Genomic DNA, 16,247 nt, shown 5'->3' with positions numbered 1-16,247 from the left:
GGGTAGGAGGGGTGCGGAATAGGATCCCGGACTGGGATTGGAGGCGACTGGGAGTGGGGAAAGGCTCTCATCCCCTGGTGGACCCACTACCCACTTATTTTAACTTTATATTATGTATATTCTCAAACAAATGCAAAAGTAGAGAGAACGGTATAATGATTTTCCCAAGTCCCCACCGCCTAGCTTCAACAATTTCCCGCTCTTGGACAATCTTGTTTCAGCTAACCCTCTCCCACCACCCACTTTAAAGAAGGATGTGAGTAGCCTGGGGGTGGCAGAGGTGCCCCCCCCCCCCCAGAGTTGTAGGAGAGCTGGTGCCAAGCCTGCACTACTGGAGACTGGAACGCCAAGGGGCAGAGTGGGGGCACGGTAGGGCTGGGAGCTGGGCTCACGCTGGGTAGGGGCCGCGGGGGGCGGGGGCGGTGCTGGCGGGGCGGTGCTTGGAGCAGCGCGGGGGTTGGGGGCGCTCTCCCGGAGACTCAAGGCGCGTGGGGCTGGGCGCAGAGCCGCAGTCTCCGCCTTGCAGCTTGGAGTGTGCCCGCTGCGCCGCAGCTGTCCGTGCCTGCCGCCACCTTCCCGCCGCCGCCACCACTGCCAAGATGCCCAATTTCGCCGGCACCTGGAAGATGCGCAGCAGCGAGAATTTCGACGAGCTGCTCAAGGCGCTGGGTAAGCTGGCGCGGACGGCGTGCCCCGACGGGGAGTAGCAGCCGGCGGTGCCCCCGACCCGCAGAGGGTGGGCTTTAGGGACCAACATCAGGCAAGAGGGAGTCCCCGGTGCGATAGATTGGTGCGAATTCCAAGGCGCACCCCATCTAGAAGTGGCGAGTAGAGCCCGGGATCCGCGCATCCAGAGAGCGTTTGCTGGATGCTTGGCGCTTTCCCCGACGGTTCGGCCTTTATCTCGTGCTAGATAATCGCGAGGAGAGGTTATTACTGAAGTCCTAGGTGGGTCAGGGACTTTAAAATTGGGGACTCAGTTTGAGACCAGGCCCTACCACAAAATACACTGTGCTGCTCAGGGAAGGCCGCTTACCCTCTCCGAGCCTCAGTTGCTCACCTCGGAAAAAAAAAAAATCAGGGCGAGGGCAGGGGGAGGAATGAATCAGTTTTAAGGCCCCCATCTATATATAGTCAGAGGGTTTGAGAAGTGCCGGGCCAGTCCCGGGACGACTGGCGGGTGGCGAGGCCCCGTGAGTCGCACCCATTCTTCCCGGCGCAGGTGTGAACGCCATGCTGAGGAAAGTGGCCGTGGCGGCTGCGTCCAAGCCGCACGTGGAGATCCGCCAGGACGGGGATCAGTTCTACATCAAGACATCCACCACGGTGCGCACGACTGAGATCAACTTCAAGGTCGGAGAAGGCTTTGAGGAGGAGACAGTGGACGGACGCAAGTGCAGGGTGAGGCCCCAGAGTCTGGGCAGCGTTCCCGCGTCCCCGTTCCCTACCCGTGAACCGCTGCAGCCAGACGAACCCCCGGCTCCTTTTGCAGCCTGTGGCGCCCTTTCCTTGCGGGGCGTGTGCACCGGCTGTTTGCAGAGAGGATCTGTGCACCGCGTTGCCCTGGGCTCAGGAGAAAGGCCTACCCCAACCCCTCCCCAACCTCATCCCTAAGTCGCCTCCCGAGGTGCTAACAGCCGCGCTTAAAGCGCGGGCTCTGGGTTGCACCGCGTTCCTTGCAGAGGCTTCCGCAGCGTTTTGCTGCGATCCTCAGCGCAGCAAAGGCGGGGAGAGGAGGAGGTTTCAGGGCCACCAGGCTCCCTGGCCGCGAGGCTGCCACGTTTCCTGCCGCAGGTGGAGCGGCAGCTCTCGCGTCCCGCCCTCCCGGGTCCCTGGGCGCCCTGAGAATGCTCTGGATCCAGTTTCCGCAGTCTCGATGGCCCCGGGACCTCTCCCGCCAGCCCTCAGTTTGGTTTCTTAAAGGAAACGACGGAATTTTTCCAAAAGCAAGGCAGATTCTGCCTGGAAAATGGACTAAGTGCTCTCTCTTAGTCCTCAAGGGCAAGAATTCTGTATTTCTTTGTATATAGGTCCCAGGGTGGATGAACGGGTGGGCTGAAGCAAGGGGTTGTAAATTCCTTTTTTAGATGGGCAAAAATTGCATTTGGTTGGTCTCTGGAGTAGAATGGAGGGTTGGCTCCTCATAGATTTTGAGGACAGATGGAAAAACAATTCGCTGCTGCTACCACTTAGTTAAAAAGTGACAAAATGTCTCCCTCCTCTCCCCAGGGTTTAAAGAAAGAATGAATAACATTCCAGAGAGTGAGAAATTGTTTTTCATCTTTCCTGAGTGCTGCCTGTCTGATCTAGAGTGGGACTCTCTGGGCATGGGGTTTGGGAGGACACAGAGTCACAGACCCCCAGGAGCACGCTGTCCCACAAAGCAATATTTGGCCCCCAGAGTTAGCACAGCCTAAAAATGATGTCCGGGCTTGGAGCTGGCAGGATTGGAGCCCCAGCCACTGCACCGTTTATAAAAACAAAAGAGCAGGACAGCTTAGAGGGAAGGTCTGGGAGTCTTAAGGTAGAAGCCCTGGCGATAGGCAGGACTCAATTTGGGGACATCTAATGGTGACTACTGCCAGAGACAGTAATTCTGGTTAAAAAAGAAAAATCAAAGGCTCACACGACAGCCTGGAGAGTGGGGCTTTATCCCTGCCCTGCCTAGTGAATGTGTCCCATGTGTTAGTTAAAAAACAAGTATGTGCACATTCAGTACAGCCTCGGAACCCAGCTGTACAGCATTTTGCTTTGTGCAGACGCTGGGGAAAACTGCAGGGAGTCCCTCCTTTTGCCTCCCACCTACAACAGAATGAAGACCCTTCAGACTTAAAAAAATTTTTTTCTAGAGATATGTAACCTGGAAAGTGGCTGTGTTTTTATCCTCAGAGCCAGAGACACTCAGGTTTATCAGAGCAGGCTGTGTGCTGCATCTGATGAGTGCAAACAGAAAGGAAGGCATTATCCCCAAATCCATGCAAGGAACAGAGCTCCTGATCTGCTGACTACAGATGTGGTTACAAATATGGTGGCTTTACCATTGTAAAATTTTGTACTTCTGATATGAGAAGCTTCTTGCCTTGAATAGCCAAATTGCTTGAAGGGGTCGTCCATTTTGACATAAATGAATCATTGCGTGCACTCAGTTTTATTCCTGGAGATGTAAAATGTGCCTGAGGCTTTGCTGCTTCGGTGAGTGTGTGTGTGTACTTGTGTAATACAAGGTATATTTATACCCCATAAAATCCGCGGTCAGCCCTCTGAATTTGGGCTTGATACAGCACAGCACAGAAGGTTCTGTGCCCTGCTGACAGGGACCATGTGTTGCTTCTCTGCACATCAATTATTCTCCCATGCTCATTGTTGTCTCTGCTCCCACTGCCAAGAGTGTAATTAATGTCACTAATGGTTTTCCTGCCCGCAGAGTTTAGCCACTTGGGAGAATGAGAACAAGATCCACTGCACACAAACTCTCCTCGAGGGGGACGGCCCCAAAACCTACTGGACCCGCGAGCTGGCCAACGACGAGCTCATCCTGGTGAGTGAGGCCCCTTGACCCTGAAACAAGCCCGCAGTTCTACAGATGTTGCCTGTGGCGGGCCCCACAATCATCATCTTCACTCATCCATTCAGGGAGAGACACTCTTTGCCCTGGGTTAAAATGTGAGCAGAAAGCTTGAGATGACAGTTTAGGTCAGAGGAAATCATTGTTAGATGGTTGGCAGGAGAGAGGAGTGGCTCAGAGGGCAGAGCAGGGGCTAGAGACAGGCTGCCTTGCCGGCCTCTATACAAACCCATGCATCCCTGTGGTGACTTGCTGACTTGCTTAAGCCGGCCTCCCCACCAGCGGACTCAGAATGCTTGGGCTCTGGGAGGTCCCAGGGTTCACTCTGCAGAAGGGATTCCCCCCACCGCCCCGCCCCTCCTCATTCCCCATTTTGCTGCCTGGGAAAGATTTCAGAAATTTTAGTATGCCTGCACTGAGAGTCTTAAAGAGCATTTTTACCCCCGGACTTATAAACTCCAATGGCCTTCGGGAGCCAGACAAGTATAGTGATGCTAATTTGGGGCAGTCACAGTGTTAACACAATGTGGAGGGTGGGGCCTTTAGAACTGAAGAGGATGGGTTCTACCTTAATGGTAATCAGATTGAAACATTTTAAACATCCCTGGCCACACAAAATATACCTGGTGAGGCCAAGTTAGAAACCCCTGTAGTTTAATCACACACCTCCTCCCCCTTTATTTAGGTACAGGGCAAAGAAGACAGAGGAAAGGACACCTCCCTGCCACTCTCTCTTTGTGTTTCAGAACAGACCAAGCTTTCCTTGTAATGCCCTTCCGCATCCCCCCAATGTCCCCACTAGAAAAGGGGAACGCCATTGTGGGTAACCAGGAAATAATATCCTTTGATCTCCATCAGGCCTGTTGTTAACATCTCCATTCAAAGACTGCCTGCAGGGCTTCCCTGGTGGCGCAGTGGTTGGGAGTCCGCCTGCCGATGCACGGGACTCGGGTTCATGCCCCGGTCTGGGAAGATCCCACATGCCGCGGAGCGGCTGGACCCGTGAGCCATGGCCGCTGAGCCTGTGCTCCACAACGGGAGAGGCCACAACAGTGAGAGGCCCGTGTACCACATAAAAAAAAAAAAAAAAAAAAAAGACTGCCTGCCTGCCCCACCCTAGCAAGTGTCACCCTGAAATGTTGGGAAAGGAGGTGGCAAGGAATGCTAGGACGGGACTCGCTGTGTGACCTGGGCATGGCCCTTCCCTCCCTGAGCTGTAAAGTGAGGCGTTGGGCTAAAGTTTGATCCCTGAGGTCTCTCTCAGCCCTGAAATTACATGTTTATTCTGCAAGAAGACCCTAAGTTGAGCTGTCTCTATTACTTTAATGGAGGCTGCTTGATCTCACTCACTCTCTCCTCTTGTCCTTCCCTGAGATGATTTCACATACTTTCTTTCATGAGAAAGGACTGGCTTCATTTGCAATCTGGTTAATGTTGTTTCAAGGGCAGGAATAGTTGATGGGGTTGGGGGAGCAATTTGAGGCTGAGACATGGAAATTTAGGAGGAAAAGGCACATATGGTTCATTGGTCCAGGGATAGAAAATAGGGAGATGATTTTAGAGTTCTTGAGTGTAGCTAAGGGTTAAGTAGGCTCCGTGTGGTCCGTGAGAAAGTGTGATTTTATTAATCTCAGTAGTATCTGAGCAGCCAGCGCATGGGCCCAATTCTGCTAGGAGAACTCCACCACTTCCAAATGGCCCACTACAGCTCCACCCGTGCATCATTCCCTGGCTCAGCAGACGTACATACGAGCCTCAAAGGGAGCATTAATTCTTGGCATTTGGGATCTAAAATGTGGGCTTTTGTTCCAAGGGTTATTATCATTAATAAATCCAAATGTAGGGAGATGCTGTCTCTGTATAACAAGAGGAAATTTATTCTACTTAACTTAAATAAGCTCTCCCAGCACCCCCAGGCTGTAAATTGCCTTCTTTTGATTATTGAGTGTAGTCCCTTAAACCACTCGGGCACATTATATGAGTTTCCTTCAGGAACCTCTGAGCATAGTTTGCAGGCTGAGAAGGACATTTCAAATGTGATTGGAAATGTAGCGAGTTCTTCTTGTTTTGTGAAGCCATTTGTTGGCCTGGGGGAGGTGTCAGTCATTCCAGCACAGGTATAGAGTCCAGTCCCCAAACTCTGGCCTTCCACGTGACACTCCATGGCCATAGAGCTGGAAGAGTTTCAGAAAACTGACAAGGTTCTGAGCGGTCTGGACATCTGAGAGGTGAATTTCCATGGGAACCCCCGCTTCACCCTGCCCCAGCACCCAGCATCATCTGCATTCCTCACTAATGAGGAAAAGGAATAGGACAGAGAAGGTGTCCAGAGCAGGTACAGCTGTGCCGGTGTGATCAGAAGTTCCCTACTTAGAAAAGAGGCTGGTGATGAGCATTTGCTTCCTTCATAATCACTAATGACTAGTATTTCCCTGAAACACACGTTTGAATAACGTCCCAACTCATGTTCTCTGAGAGCATCTCATGGTCACCTGAGGGATCCAGAGGGAAGATCCAAGTATATTCAAGCTCTTAGTTCAGGGCTTTTAACCTCAGGCCCCTTTGACAATCTGAAAGATAGGGACCCTCCCACAGAAAAATGTACGTCTGCAAACAAACATATCTACATCAGTCTACAGAGTGGGGAAATTCTGTTTGGTTTTTTTTCTTTAATTTTGTGGGTTTTTTAGCATACATATTGCTTTCTCTGTTCCAATTGCCTGTGAGAGACCTAGGAGAGCAGGCCTATGAGTAATTGCTAGTTTTTGGAAGAGTTGAGACAGCTTACTTACAGTGATATCATTTCAGAGGCCAGAAGAAAACCGTGCTCCTCCATTCGTGGAATGATTTGTGTCCTCCCCACAGCAAACAAACAAACAGTCACAGAATAGCAGCTTCTTTCCAAGATAGTAGTAGTTCTTTCCAAGAACTGTGGGATCTTGTTCAATTGCACCCCTCCCCTCAACTCCCTCCCCACTCCATCCCCAAACTGTCCAAGAGACCAGAGCAGTGCCCCAGCTCACCCAGCTGTGAGTTGCGGAGCTGGGTCTGGATGCCAATGATACTGTGCTTTTGCAGTTGAGACCATGTTTCTAGCTTGCAGGTAACCTGAGTATTACTTATACAACATCTCAGGCATCTCCCAGCCTGGACAGTTGCTTCCTGGAAGGTACTTCTACACCCTCTCTGAAGCTATCCCACCTGGCTGGTCAATGCTGAACCCCAGGGCTCCCGCGCCCAAGCCCCTTGCTCTCTTGAAGTCACTTGAAGGGAGACAGAACCACTTCAGAAATGTCCAATATGGCATACTCCCCGCCACCCACTTCAGTTTAATTTAAAAAACCGAAGCCAGGGGCTTCCCTGGTGGCGCAGTGGTTGAGAGTCTGCCTGCCGATGCAGGGGACACGGGTTCGTGCCCCGGTCTGGGAAGATCCCACATGCCGCGGAGCGGCTGGGCCCGTGAGCCATGGCCGCTGAGCCTGCGCGTCCGGAGCCTGTGCTTCGCAACGGGAGAGGCCACAACAGTGAGAGGCCCGCGTACAGCACAAAAAAAAAAAAAAAAAAACCAAAGCCAGGAAACTTGCATTTTTTATGTCAGCATTCCCAGGTTCCAGAAGCAGTGGAAAATTGCATACAACATAATTCTATACCCCTGTTGCCTCTCTGCCAATACAGAGTGTAAGAGAGAAAAAAAAAGAAAGAAAAAAAACCCCTTAGGGCTGAGCATGAGCGCTCGGCACAGGAAATTGAATGTCTGTTACAGAGTTTTTAACAGGGCAGTAAGTGGCCTTATTAGCGATCTGCTTTAAACATTTTTGCACAGACATCTGCACTGATTGGTTTTCCTTCTCTGCAGACTTTCGGCGCCGACGATGTGGTCTGCACGAGGATTTATGTTCGGGAGTGAAGGCGGCTGGCTTGCTCCTGCTTTGGGGGTGGATTCATGTTCCCCCAAGGATTGTCATAGTTCTGAGTTGCCAGTGGACCTCCTCTTCCCCAGTATAAACATTAGGTGATCCCATTTTCCCCGTGATAATGCTGTAGTGTTTCCCCCCAAGGCTTCGTGCCTCTGTGTCCCTAGTGCTCCATAGTTTGGCATCTCTGTGGTTTCATCAGCCATTAAACTGGTTGTACACACCTCAAGGCTTTCTCCTTCTTTGGACTGACTCTTCGGTTTCCGCACAGGGTCATGGTGTACCTGTTGACCCCAGCACTGCTTTGGTCTGTGTAGTGATTTCTGCTTCTGCCTGCTGCCCAGGTGCAGTGCTTGGAAGCATACGGCAGGGGTTGTGAGCTGGGCTTCCTGTGACAGGATTCACACTGCAGATCCAGGTGTGTCTGGACCTCACAGTGTTGTTTTTTAATTGAATTAGCTGATATATTGGTGGTTCCCAGCAGGAAAGGGAGGGCATATTCAAAAGGGTTAACTGAGGAGAGCTCAGAATGAAGGGACTATTTACACAGGCATTTACACGGACGGGATGAAGAGAACCAACAAAGGATGGTGAGACACTCAGAGACAAGCAGCAGGGAACCGGTACTCCCCTAGACAGAGGGACAGAGGGGTCACCAGACCACAAGAGCTATAGCCTGGGAGAGAGACCACCACCGTGTAGGAGCTGTGGCAGTACACAGAGGAATGTGATCACTGCCAAAACAATGGCCCCAGTATGTGGGTAGATGGAGGTTCAGAGGGTGGGGGGAGAGTCTCTTTGGCTTGCAACAAGGGTGTTAAATATCCTGACCTCCCAATTTTCAATCTCTGATCTATCTATTCTAACCACTGGCCAAACCCATCTGGAATCTAGAGGGAAAGAGAGTGGGGAGGGGAGGGAGGGCGAGGGTGCTGCCCACAAGAGTCACCCTCCCAGGACATAGCCAGGAGAAGGATGGATCCCAACATGCAACAGGACAATAATCCACAGTCGCCAACTTTAACATTTGAAAATTAGATTTTACATGAAAATCTGGACTTCTCTTTCCTCAGGAGAAAAATTGGGAAAATCTGGCATCTCTCATAGGGCCACAGGAGACTTGGCAGCTTCCCCCTTTTTAAGTGGAACTTATACCCTCTGCCTCCCCATGGGCCCCACCATTGCCCCTACCCTCCTTTACGTTGCCTGCCCAGCTTCTTGGGAGTTTCCCCTTGCCATCCTAGGCACAAGGGTTCTTGGCAAAGCCAGGCCAGAGTTGGCTGATCAACAGTGTTTGGGCATGGATGAAGCCAGAAGACAGTGACCCTTAAGGAGCTCACACCTAAGCTCATGGAGCAGACACCTAAGGCCCAGGTGCCACCACCTGAGTGTAAATGAGGACACCTTTACCTGACTTCTCACACCTCTGCAGCCCAGAACCCTACTTTGCTCATGGGGGACCTCAACTTCCTCTCAAAGACTCTATTGCTTACATCTAAGAGGAGTTGTCTGATGACTTCTTGGAGGAAAGGGGCTGGAGTGGGACCCCTAAGGAAGGGGAGGACCTGGGCTGCTATGCAGCACCACTGGTTCACTTAGACTCAGAATATAGTCCGTAGCCTGTTTCTCTTGAATCCTGTTCCTTCTTCATTTTCCAGAGGAAAAGGCACAGTGTTTCTCATTCCTTCTTGGAACACTGCTCATGGGACATTCACGTTCCATGGAACCCAGTATGGGAATCGCTGTTATAAACTTCAACCTTAAAATATTTGTGTGTACACACATTGCATATGATATATAATATACACATACATGTAGGATGAACACCTACACAAAATATCACTGCCATCAGAATAATCTCACTAAAATGCTGCTCTAAACATGTCACTCCCCTGCTCAGTAATCCCCATGGTCTGCAACAGAAAGGTCAAACTCTGGCCTGGACTTCAAGCCCTCCAGGACTTGGCCTCACCAGGAAAAACAGAAAGAATGAGGGCTTTGGTGTCTGTCAGACCTGGCTTCAACTCCTGGCCACACCTTTAGTTTGCAAGTGCTAGAAACCCAACCCCAACCAGCCCCAGCAAAGAAGAATGTACGCTGCTACAACTTGGCTGAACCTTGAAAATATTGTGCTAAGTGTAAGAAGCCAGTCACAAAGGACCACATAGTGTATGATTCCATTTATATGAAATGTCCAGAACAGATAAATCCATAGAGACAGAAAGTAGATTGGTGGTTGCCTAAGGCTGGGGGTGCTGCGGGAAAAAGGGAGTAAAGAGTTTCTTTGGGGGGTGAAGAAAATGTTCTAAAATTGATGTGGTAATAGTTGCACAATTGTACAAATACACTACAAACCACTGAATTATACATTTTAAATAGATGAATTGTGTGTAATGTGAATTATATCTTAATAAAGCTTTTTTTTTTTTTTTTTTTAAGGAATGTGCTGACCTCCCTGGTTGTGAGGAATGCTAAGGAAGCTCTCAGGACTCAAGCAAAAGCTGCAGGAGCTGGGCCTTAGGGCCTAGAATCTGAGGCAGAGCCCCTTCCATACCTTTCCCTCCATCTCTTACTCCATTTTGATTTCCTTACAGCACTTGTTCAGGTCACATGACCACCCCTGGACCAATCACAATGAGGGGAATAGGGTACAATGATTGGCCAGGCCTGAGTCATATGACCTCTCCTGGGCTAGTGGGCAAAACTGTTAGAAAAGGGAGAATAGGGGAAAAAGAACTGGTAGGCAGGAACTGTGATTAAGCTATCCTCCATGCTGGCTAGCAAACCTTGGGTAAATTATTTAACCACTTTGAGCCTTGGCCCCTTGCTACTGTAAAATGAGGACAATAAAACCCACTTGGCCTGGTTGGTGTGGAGATTAAAGGAGTTAAGGTTTGTAAAGTACCAAGAGCTTTATAGAGTCCTACATAATCCTTGCCATCCAGCCACGTGGGTCCAGACCCTGATCCCACTCCTCTGAGCCTCTCAAATCTTTTTTATTTTGAAGGCCAGCACCCACCTCCTTTAGGGCATCTTCTCTCCCTGTCTCTTGTCCCCACATTAGGCTCACAATTACAGACTGCTTTGTGCAGGCAGGGCTTCTATTGTGGTCCTGTGTTGTCATTCCACATCTCCTTGGTTTCTGACATTTTCCGCCAACCAGCCTGTGTGGTCCCGGAGTCCAAGAATGGCTGCTTAAACATCTCTGCTCCCCGCCGACTCTACCCCAGCCCTCCACAGGGCTTGGCAAATGGAGATTACTCTGTAAATATGTGCTGATTATCTGACTGATGGAAGCCCAACATTTTGTTTACAAGATCCAAGCCTTCCTGAATGGATGTCCACAGGAAAGGCAGACGTAGGGAGTAAACAGCAGTGCTCTACTCAAACACCATCCGACAGCAAGAGTTGTCTCTACCCTCAGGTAGATAGTATAATACACAAACCATATTATATCTCAGAGGCAGGGGGGCAGAGATCGCAAGACCCGTTTAAAAGAAAAGGGTGAATAGTGCAGGAAACCCTGCTCAGGAGCAGGAAAACTTGGAAGAAGCAAACTTACTGATTGCCTGTCCCAACAGCTGTCCCAAACCCCTCTCTCCCTTGCTCACCTCCCACAGTATAGACTGGGAAAGTCAATGCTTATTCTCCCAGCTTGCATTGAGTTGAGTATGTGACCCAGTTCTGGCCAATGAAACATAAATGGAAGTCTTCTAGGGGGCTTCTGGGAAAGACTTTTTCTTCCTGATAAGAGAGGAGAGACTGAGAAGGTAACTTCTCCTTGCTGCCTCTAATATGGTGTGAGATTGTGATGCCTGGAGCTGGTGCAACCATTTTATAACCATGAGGAAAGGAGATGCTAGCTCAGAATCACTGAGATAATACAGCCCCTAATTTGGATGTACTGCTATGTGATTAAAAAAAAAGAAAAAAGCCCCTGTTTGCTTAAGCCCATTATTCAGTGGCTTCCATACTTTCAAGTAAAAGCATTGTTAACTGATACATGGAAAGAAGGACAGGGGTCTGTCTGACTTGCAGATTTCTAGGAAGCCTTGTCTTGATGATGACCACCAGTGCTGTGGAACTAGACAATGTGCCATCTTGCTCAAAGGAATAAATAATGTCAAAATAGTCTATGGGGGTTTCCCTGGTGGTGCAGTGGTTAAGAATCTGCCTGCCAATGCAGGGGACATGGGTTCAAGCCTTGGTCCAGGAAGATCCCACATGCCACGGAGCAACTAAACCTGTACGCCACAACCACTGAGCCTGCACTCTAGAGCCTGCGAGCCACAACTACTGAGCCCGTGTGCTACAACTACTGAAGCCCGAGCACCTAGAGCCCGTGCTCTGCAACAAGAGAAGCCACCACAATGAGAAACCCACGCACCGCGATGAAGAGTGGCCCCCGCTCACCACAACTAGAGAAAGCCCACACAGCAACGAAGACCCAATGCAGCCAAAATATAAATAAATTTTAAAAAATTCTATGGGAGTTAAAACCCCATGCATGTTATAACATCTTTCTCAATTCCCTTTTACTTCAGCCCCTTCTCCTCCTCATGACAGCCAACATTTCCAAGTAAACAGCGGATGTTATCCGAGAAAATGTAGGGCAGCCAACCTACAGATGCAACCTTTGCATCACCAACCTAACACCACCCGCCACTTTCAGAGACATCTGTCCTCTAGGAATACACTCCAGAGCTCTTCCCTCCTTTACTGTAACTGCCCATTTGTGTCAGGAAAGTCCTCGGATCTTGTCAAAAACATCCCTTGCCTCTATACCTGCCCTCCCCAATGTCCAGCAAACACTCTGCACTAATTTAAAAGAAATGCAGTATGTCACTGGGTGAAAAATTAATCTTCACAAAGTTCCACAAGGGTCAGATAAATGTAGGTCAGAGTAGATTTAAAATCTTCTCTGACTGAAAACCCTTAAATTGGATGGACAGTTGTGCTTATCCCAACCCATCAGAGCCCCATCACTTGTAAGCATACTCAACCGTGAAGAGATGGAACTCAGAGAGGGGAAATGATTTGTCCAGGGTCATCACTTTAAGTGCTCATCAAGATCAGGGAGACTTCCTTCTCTGGATTGAGGTTTGTTTTGCTTGTTTGTTTGTTTTTTTTAACTCTTTATTATAGAGAATTTCAAGGAAATTTAAAAATAATTCCTAATATCATCAAATATCCTGTGAGTGTTCAAATTTTCCTGTCTCATAACTTTTTTTTCCTATTTGTTCAAATCAGGATTGAAATATCCATACTTTGTGACTGGTTGATACATCTCTTAAGTCTCTTTGAATCTATAAGCTCCCCACTACCTCATTTTATTTTTTTATAGTATATTTGTTGGAGGAACAGTTTGTTTGTCTTGTAAAGTTTCCTGTAGTCTGAATTTTGATGATTACATTTCCAGGGTGTTGTTTAACATGTTTTCTGTCTCCTTGCAAATTGGTAGATCTAAAAGCTCATTCACATTCAGGTTTGATTTTCTTGGCAAGAATACTACAGCAGTGGTGGGTCTGCTGTACTTCCCTTAGAGGACTCGTGATGTCTGTTTGCCTCTCTTTCTGTGATCTTAGCAGCCATTGGTGATCATTGCCTAGATCCATGGTTTCACTAGAGGTTGAAACATGGGCCTATTCTAATTCATCACTCTTTCTTCACTTATGAGCTGGAATATTTCCATTAAAAGATAATTTCTCTCATCTACTATGTGGTTATCATGAGGTATTGTTTATATAGGAAAAGCAGAATGAATGATTCTTTCCATGTATTTACTAGTTTTCAAACTAATGAATTGGTCCTCCTGGCATCCTTTAAAGATGACCATTGTATTTTTGTTTTTGGTTTTTTTTCTTTTTGAAAGTCACTATGAATTTGTGGATCGAAACATATTTGATGTGTTTTAATTCATTGCAGTTGCTATCCTTATAGATGCTAAAAGTGTCCTGTCTTTGGCCAGTGGGAGCCTCTTCAATTTCCCTCTTGAGTCTTTCGGTAGGATCCTAGTCATCTTTGATAAATTCCTTGCCATTTCGTATGACAAGGTGCTCCAGGCTCATTTTGTACATTTCCTGCTCTAGACCTGGAATCAGCCATTTCTCCAAGGAGTCCAGTCCTTATAGGAGGCAATGATATTTAGAAGCCACAATCTAGAAGCCAGGAGAGGGGTCTACTTCTGATTCTAAGATAGAAGCCAGAGTTCTATCTGGCCCAAGAAGCAGGTATCAGACAAAAGAGTTACTCTGTAGTCCTGCGTTCCCTTTATCTTTTGCCCAAGACAATGCTAAACAACATTCAGATGTTGCCAACACTGTGGTCAGTTTTCTGAGAATGACATCTCTTCCTTTTTACTCACAAATCTGAGCAGTTTCTGACCAACCCCTTTGTGGTAGAGGCAGTAGACTTGGAAACATTTGTCTGCAACTCAGCACCAAGCTCTGAGGGCATCTGCTTTAAAGAGGACATGACTTGATGGGCAGTGGTCACAATCAAACTTCTCTTACCTCATGGGAGGCGGGCTTAATGTTCCTTCCTTTAGTTGGAAAATTAAGCATAATTTCTGGGCAAAGAGCAAATTCTCACAAGGGTTCTGCAAACATTACATGTCATACTAGTTACAACTGGGTAATTTATCTTTCTCAGAAAGTTAGCTACAGGACTTGGAGAAATTAACTTAATAAGAACATAGATCACAGTCACAATTTTATAATTCCATGAGAGGAAAGCTCATCAGTTACGGTGAATTATGGGGAAGGGTTTGGGTCCCTAAAGTGGAATTTGATCAGGGTCTCCAAGAATAGTCATACTCAGGGGAAGTGGGATTTGGGGATTCTAGCATTAAAAACGTTGGCTTCAGAAACAATGTGCAGGAAAAAATTATTGAATCATGAACTCTTACAAAGAACATAATGAAAAATGAAAACTCCGAAAAGTTTGGGGAAAAATCCAATTCTCAGAAATACACAAGATGAAATTAACATTGAGGTTTTTTCTCTTCCTAGCGGGAGTATGTTCAGAAAAATATTAAGTTCCCTTGACCATTAAAAAATAATTGTAATGATATAGTTCAATGCAAAGAGCACATCAGGAGACCAGAATTGTAAGCCTGTCTCTGCCATTAGCATGCTCTGTGACACTGGCCTGCTTGCATCCCCTCCCTGGGCCTCTGACTCCCCATTTCTGCAAAGCAAAGGTTGCCAAATGTGGACAGAGGCTGGATTGGCTGCATATGAATCGCCAGGGAGAATCCAAAATGTCCACCAACAAGGAAGTGGTTAAATCAACCACAATAAGCAACATCATGGAATTCTCTGCAGCTGTCAAGCAGAATGAGGCAGACATATGTGTACTGATGTGGAAAGATGTCCAAGCTATATTACATTTTTTAAAAAATGAGTGATGACCTTGTTTAATGGGGGAAAAAAAATGGTCGGCTCTTTCCAGGAAAAACACAAAACCCTCAAGGACACACACCAAAGTGTTAATAGCAGTTACCTCTGAGAATTGGCCATTTTTACTCTTATTATTTCTGTATTGCTGGAACTCATTTAGAATGAGCATGTGTTACTTTCGTAATTTAAAACAAATTTTCATTTAAAAAGTAAGAGATTCTGCAAAAGAAAGCTGGAGTAGCAATACTCATATCAGAGAAGATAGACTTTAAAATAAAGACTATTACAAGAGACAAGGAAGGGCACTACATAATGATCAAAGGATTAATCCAAGAATATAACAATTGTAAATATCTATGCACCCAACATTGGAGCACCTCAATACATAAGGCAAATGCAAAGAGCCTTAAAGGGAGAAATCGACAGTAACACAATTGTAGTGGGGGACTTAAACACCCCACTTACACCAATGGACAGATAATCCAAACAGAAAATAAATAAGGAAACACAAGCCTTAAGTCAGTGGTCCCCAACATTTTTGGCACCAGGGACTGGTTTTGTAGAAGACAATTTTTCCATGGATGGGGGGTGGGGGGAGGTGCAGGTGGTAATGTGAGTGATGGGGAGTGATGGGGAGCGGCAGATGCAGTTCGCTCGCTCGTCTGCTGCTCACCTCCTGCTGAGTGGCCTGGTTCCTTTCAGGCCACGGACTAGTACTGGTACAGGTCTGTGGCCCAGGGGTCAGGGACCCCTGCTTTAAATGACACAAGAGACCAAACAGACTTAATTGATATTTATAGGACATTCCACCCGAAAGTGGCAAAATACACTTTCTTCTCAAGTGCTCACAGAACATTCTCCAGGATAGATCACATCTTGGGTCACAAATCAAGCCCTGGTAAATTTAAGAAAATTGAAATTGTATCAAGCATCTTTCCCAACCACAACACTATGAGATTAGAAATCAATTACAAGAAAAAATAACTGTAAAAAATACAGACACATGGAGGCTAAACAATATGCTACTAAATAACCAAGAGATCACTGAAGCAATTAAAGAGGAAATCAAAAAATACTAGAAATAAATGACAATGAAAACACAACAACCCAAAACCTATGGGATGCAGCAAAAGCAGTTCTAAGAGGGAAGTTTATAGCAATACTATCCTACCTCAAGAAACAAGAAAAATCTCAAATAAGCAACCTAACCTTATACCTAAAGCAACTAGAGAAAGAAGAACAAACAAAACTCAAAGTTAGTAGAAGGAAAGAAATAAAGATCAGAGCGGAAATAAATGAAGTAGAAAAGAAGAAAACAATAGCAAAGATCAATAAAACTAAAAGCTGGTTCTTTGAGAAGATAAACAA

The 16,247-nt window shown here is 47.2% G+C and overlaps 1 protein-coding gene across 1 annotated transcript; it reads left to right on the top strand.

Moving 5' to 3' along the window:
• Positions 1 to 545: 545 nt before the first annotated feature.
• Positions 546 to 7,694, top strand: CRABP1 (cellular retinoic acid binding protein 1). Its single transcript, XM_079699696.1, has 4 exons — positions 546 to 669; positions 1,223 to 1,401; positions 3,425 to 3,538; positions 7,422 to 7,694. The coding sequence occupies exons 1-4, from the start codon at positions 600 to 602 to the stop codon at positions 7,470 to 7,472; spliced, it is 414 nt and encodes a 137-aa protein (XP_079555822.1). The 5' UTR covers positions 546 to 599; the 3' UTR covers positions 7,473 to 7,694.
• Positions 7,695 to 16,247: the final 8,553 nt, after the last annotated feature.

The sequence above is a fragment of the Hyperoodon ampullatus genome (genome assembly GCF_949752795.1).
Source record: "Hyperoodon ampullatus genome assembly, chromosome: 3".
Lineage (NCBI taxonomy): Eukaryota > Metazoa > Chordata > Mammalia > Artiodactyla > Ziphiidae > Hyperoodon > Hyperoodon ampullatus.
This window is presented reverse-complemented; position numbering and strand designations above follow the sequence as displayed.

What these genes read in the sequence shown, in the direction of transcription:
- CRABP1 (XM_079699696.1), top strand. Translation starts at nt 600, where the DNA reads ATGCCCAATTTCGCCGGCACCTGGAAGATGCGCAGCAGCGAGAATTTC. An exon ending in TGGACGGACGCAAGTGCAGG is followed by an intron (nt 1,402 to 3,424) that starts GTGAGGCCCCAG and finishes TCCTGCCCGCAG; the next exon opens with AGTTTAGCCACTTGGGAGAA. An exon ending in CCAACGACGAGCTCATCCTG is followed by an intron (nt 3,539 to 7,421) that starts GTGAGTGAGGCC and finishes CCTTCTCTGCAG; the next exon opens with ACTTTCGGCGCCGACGATGT.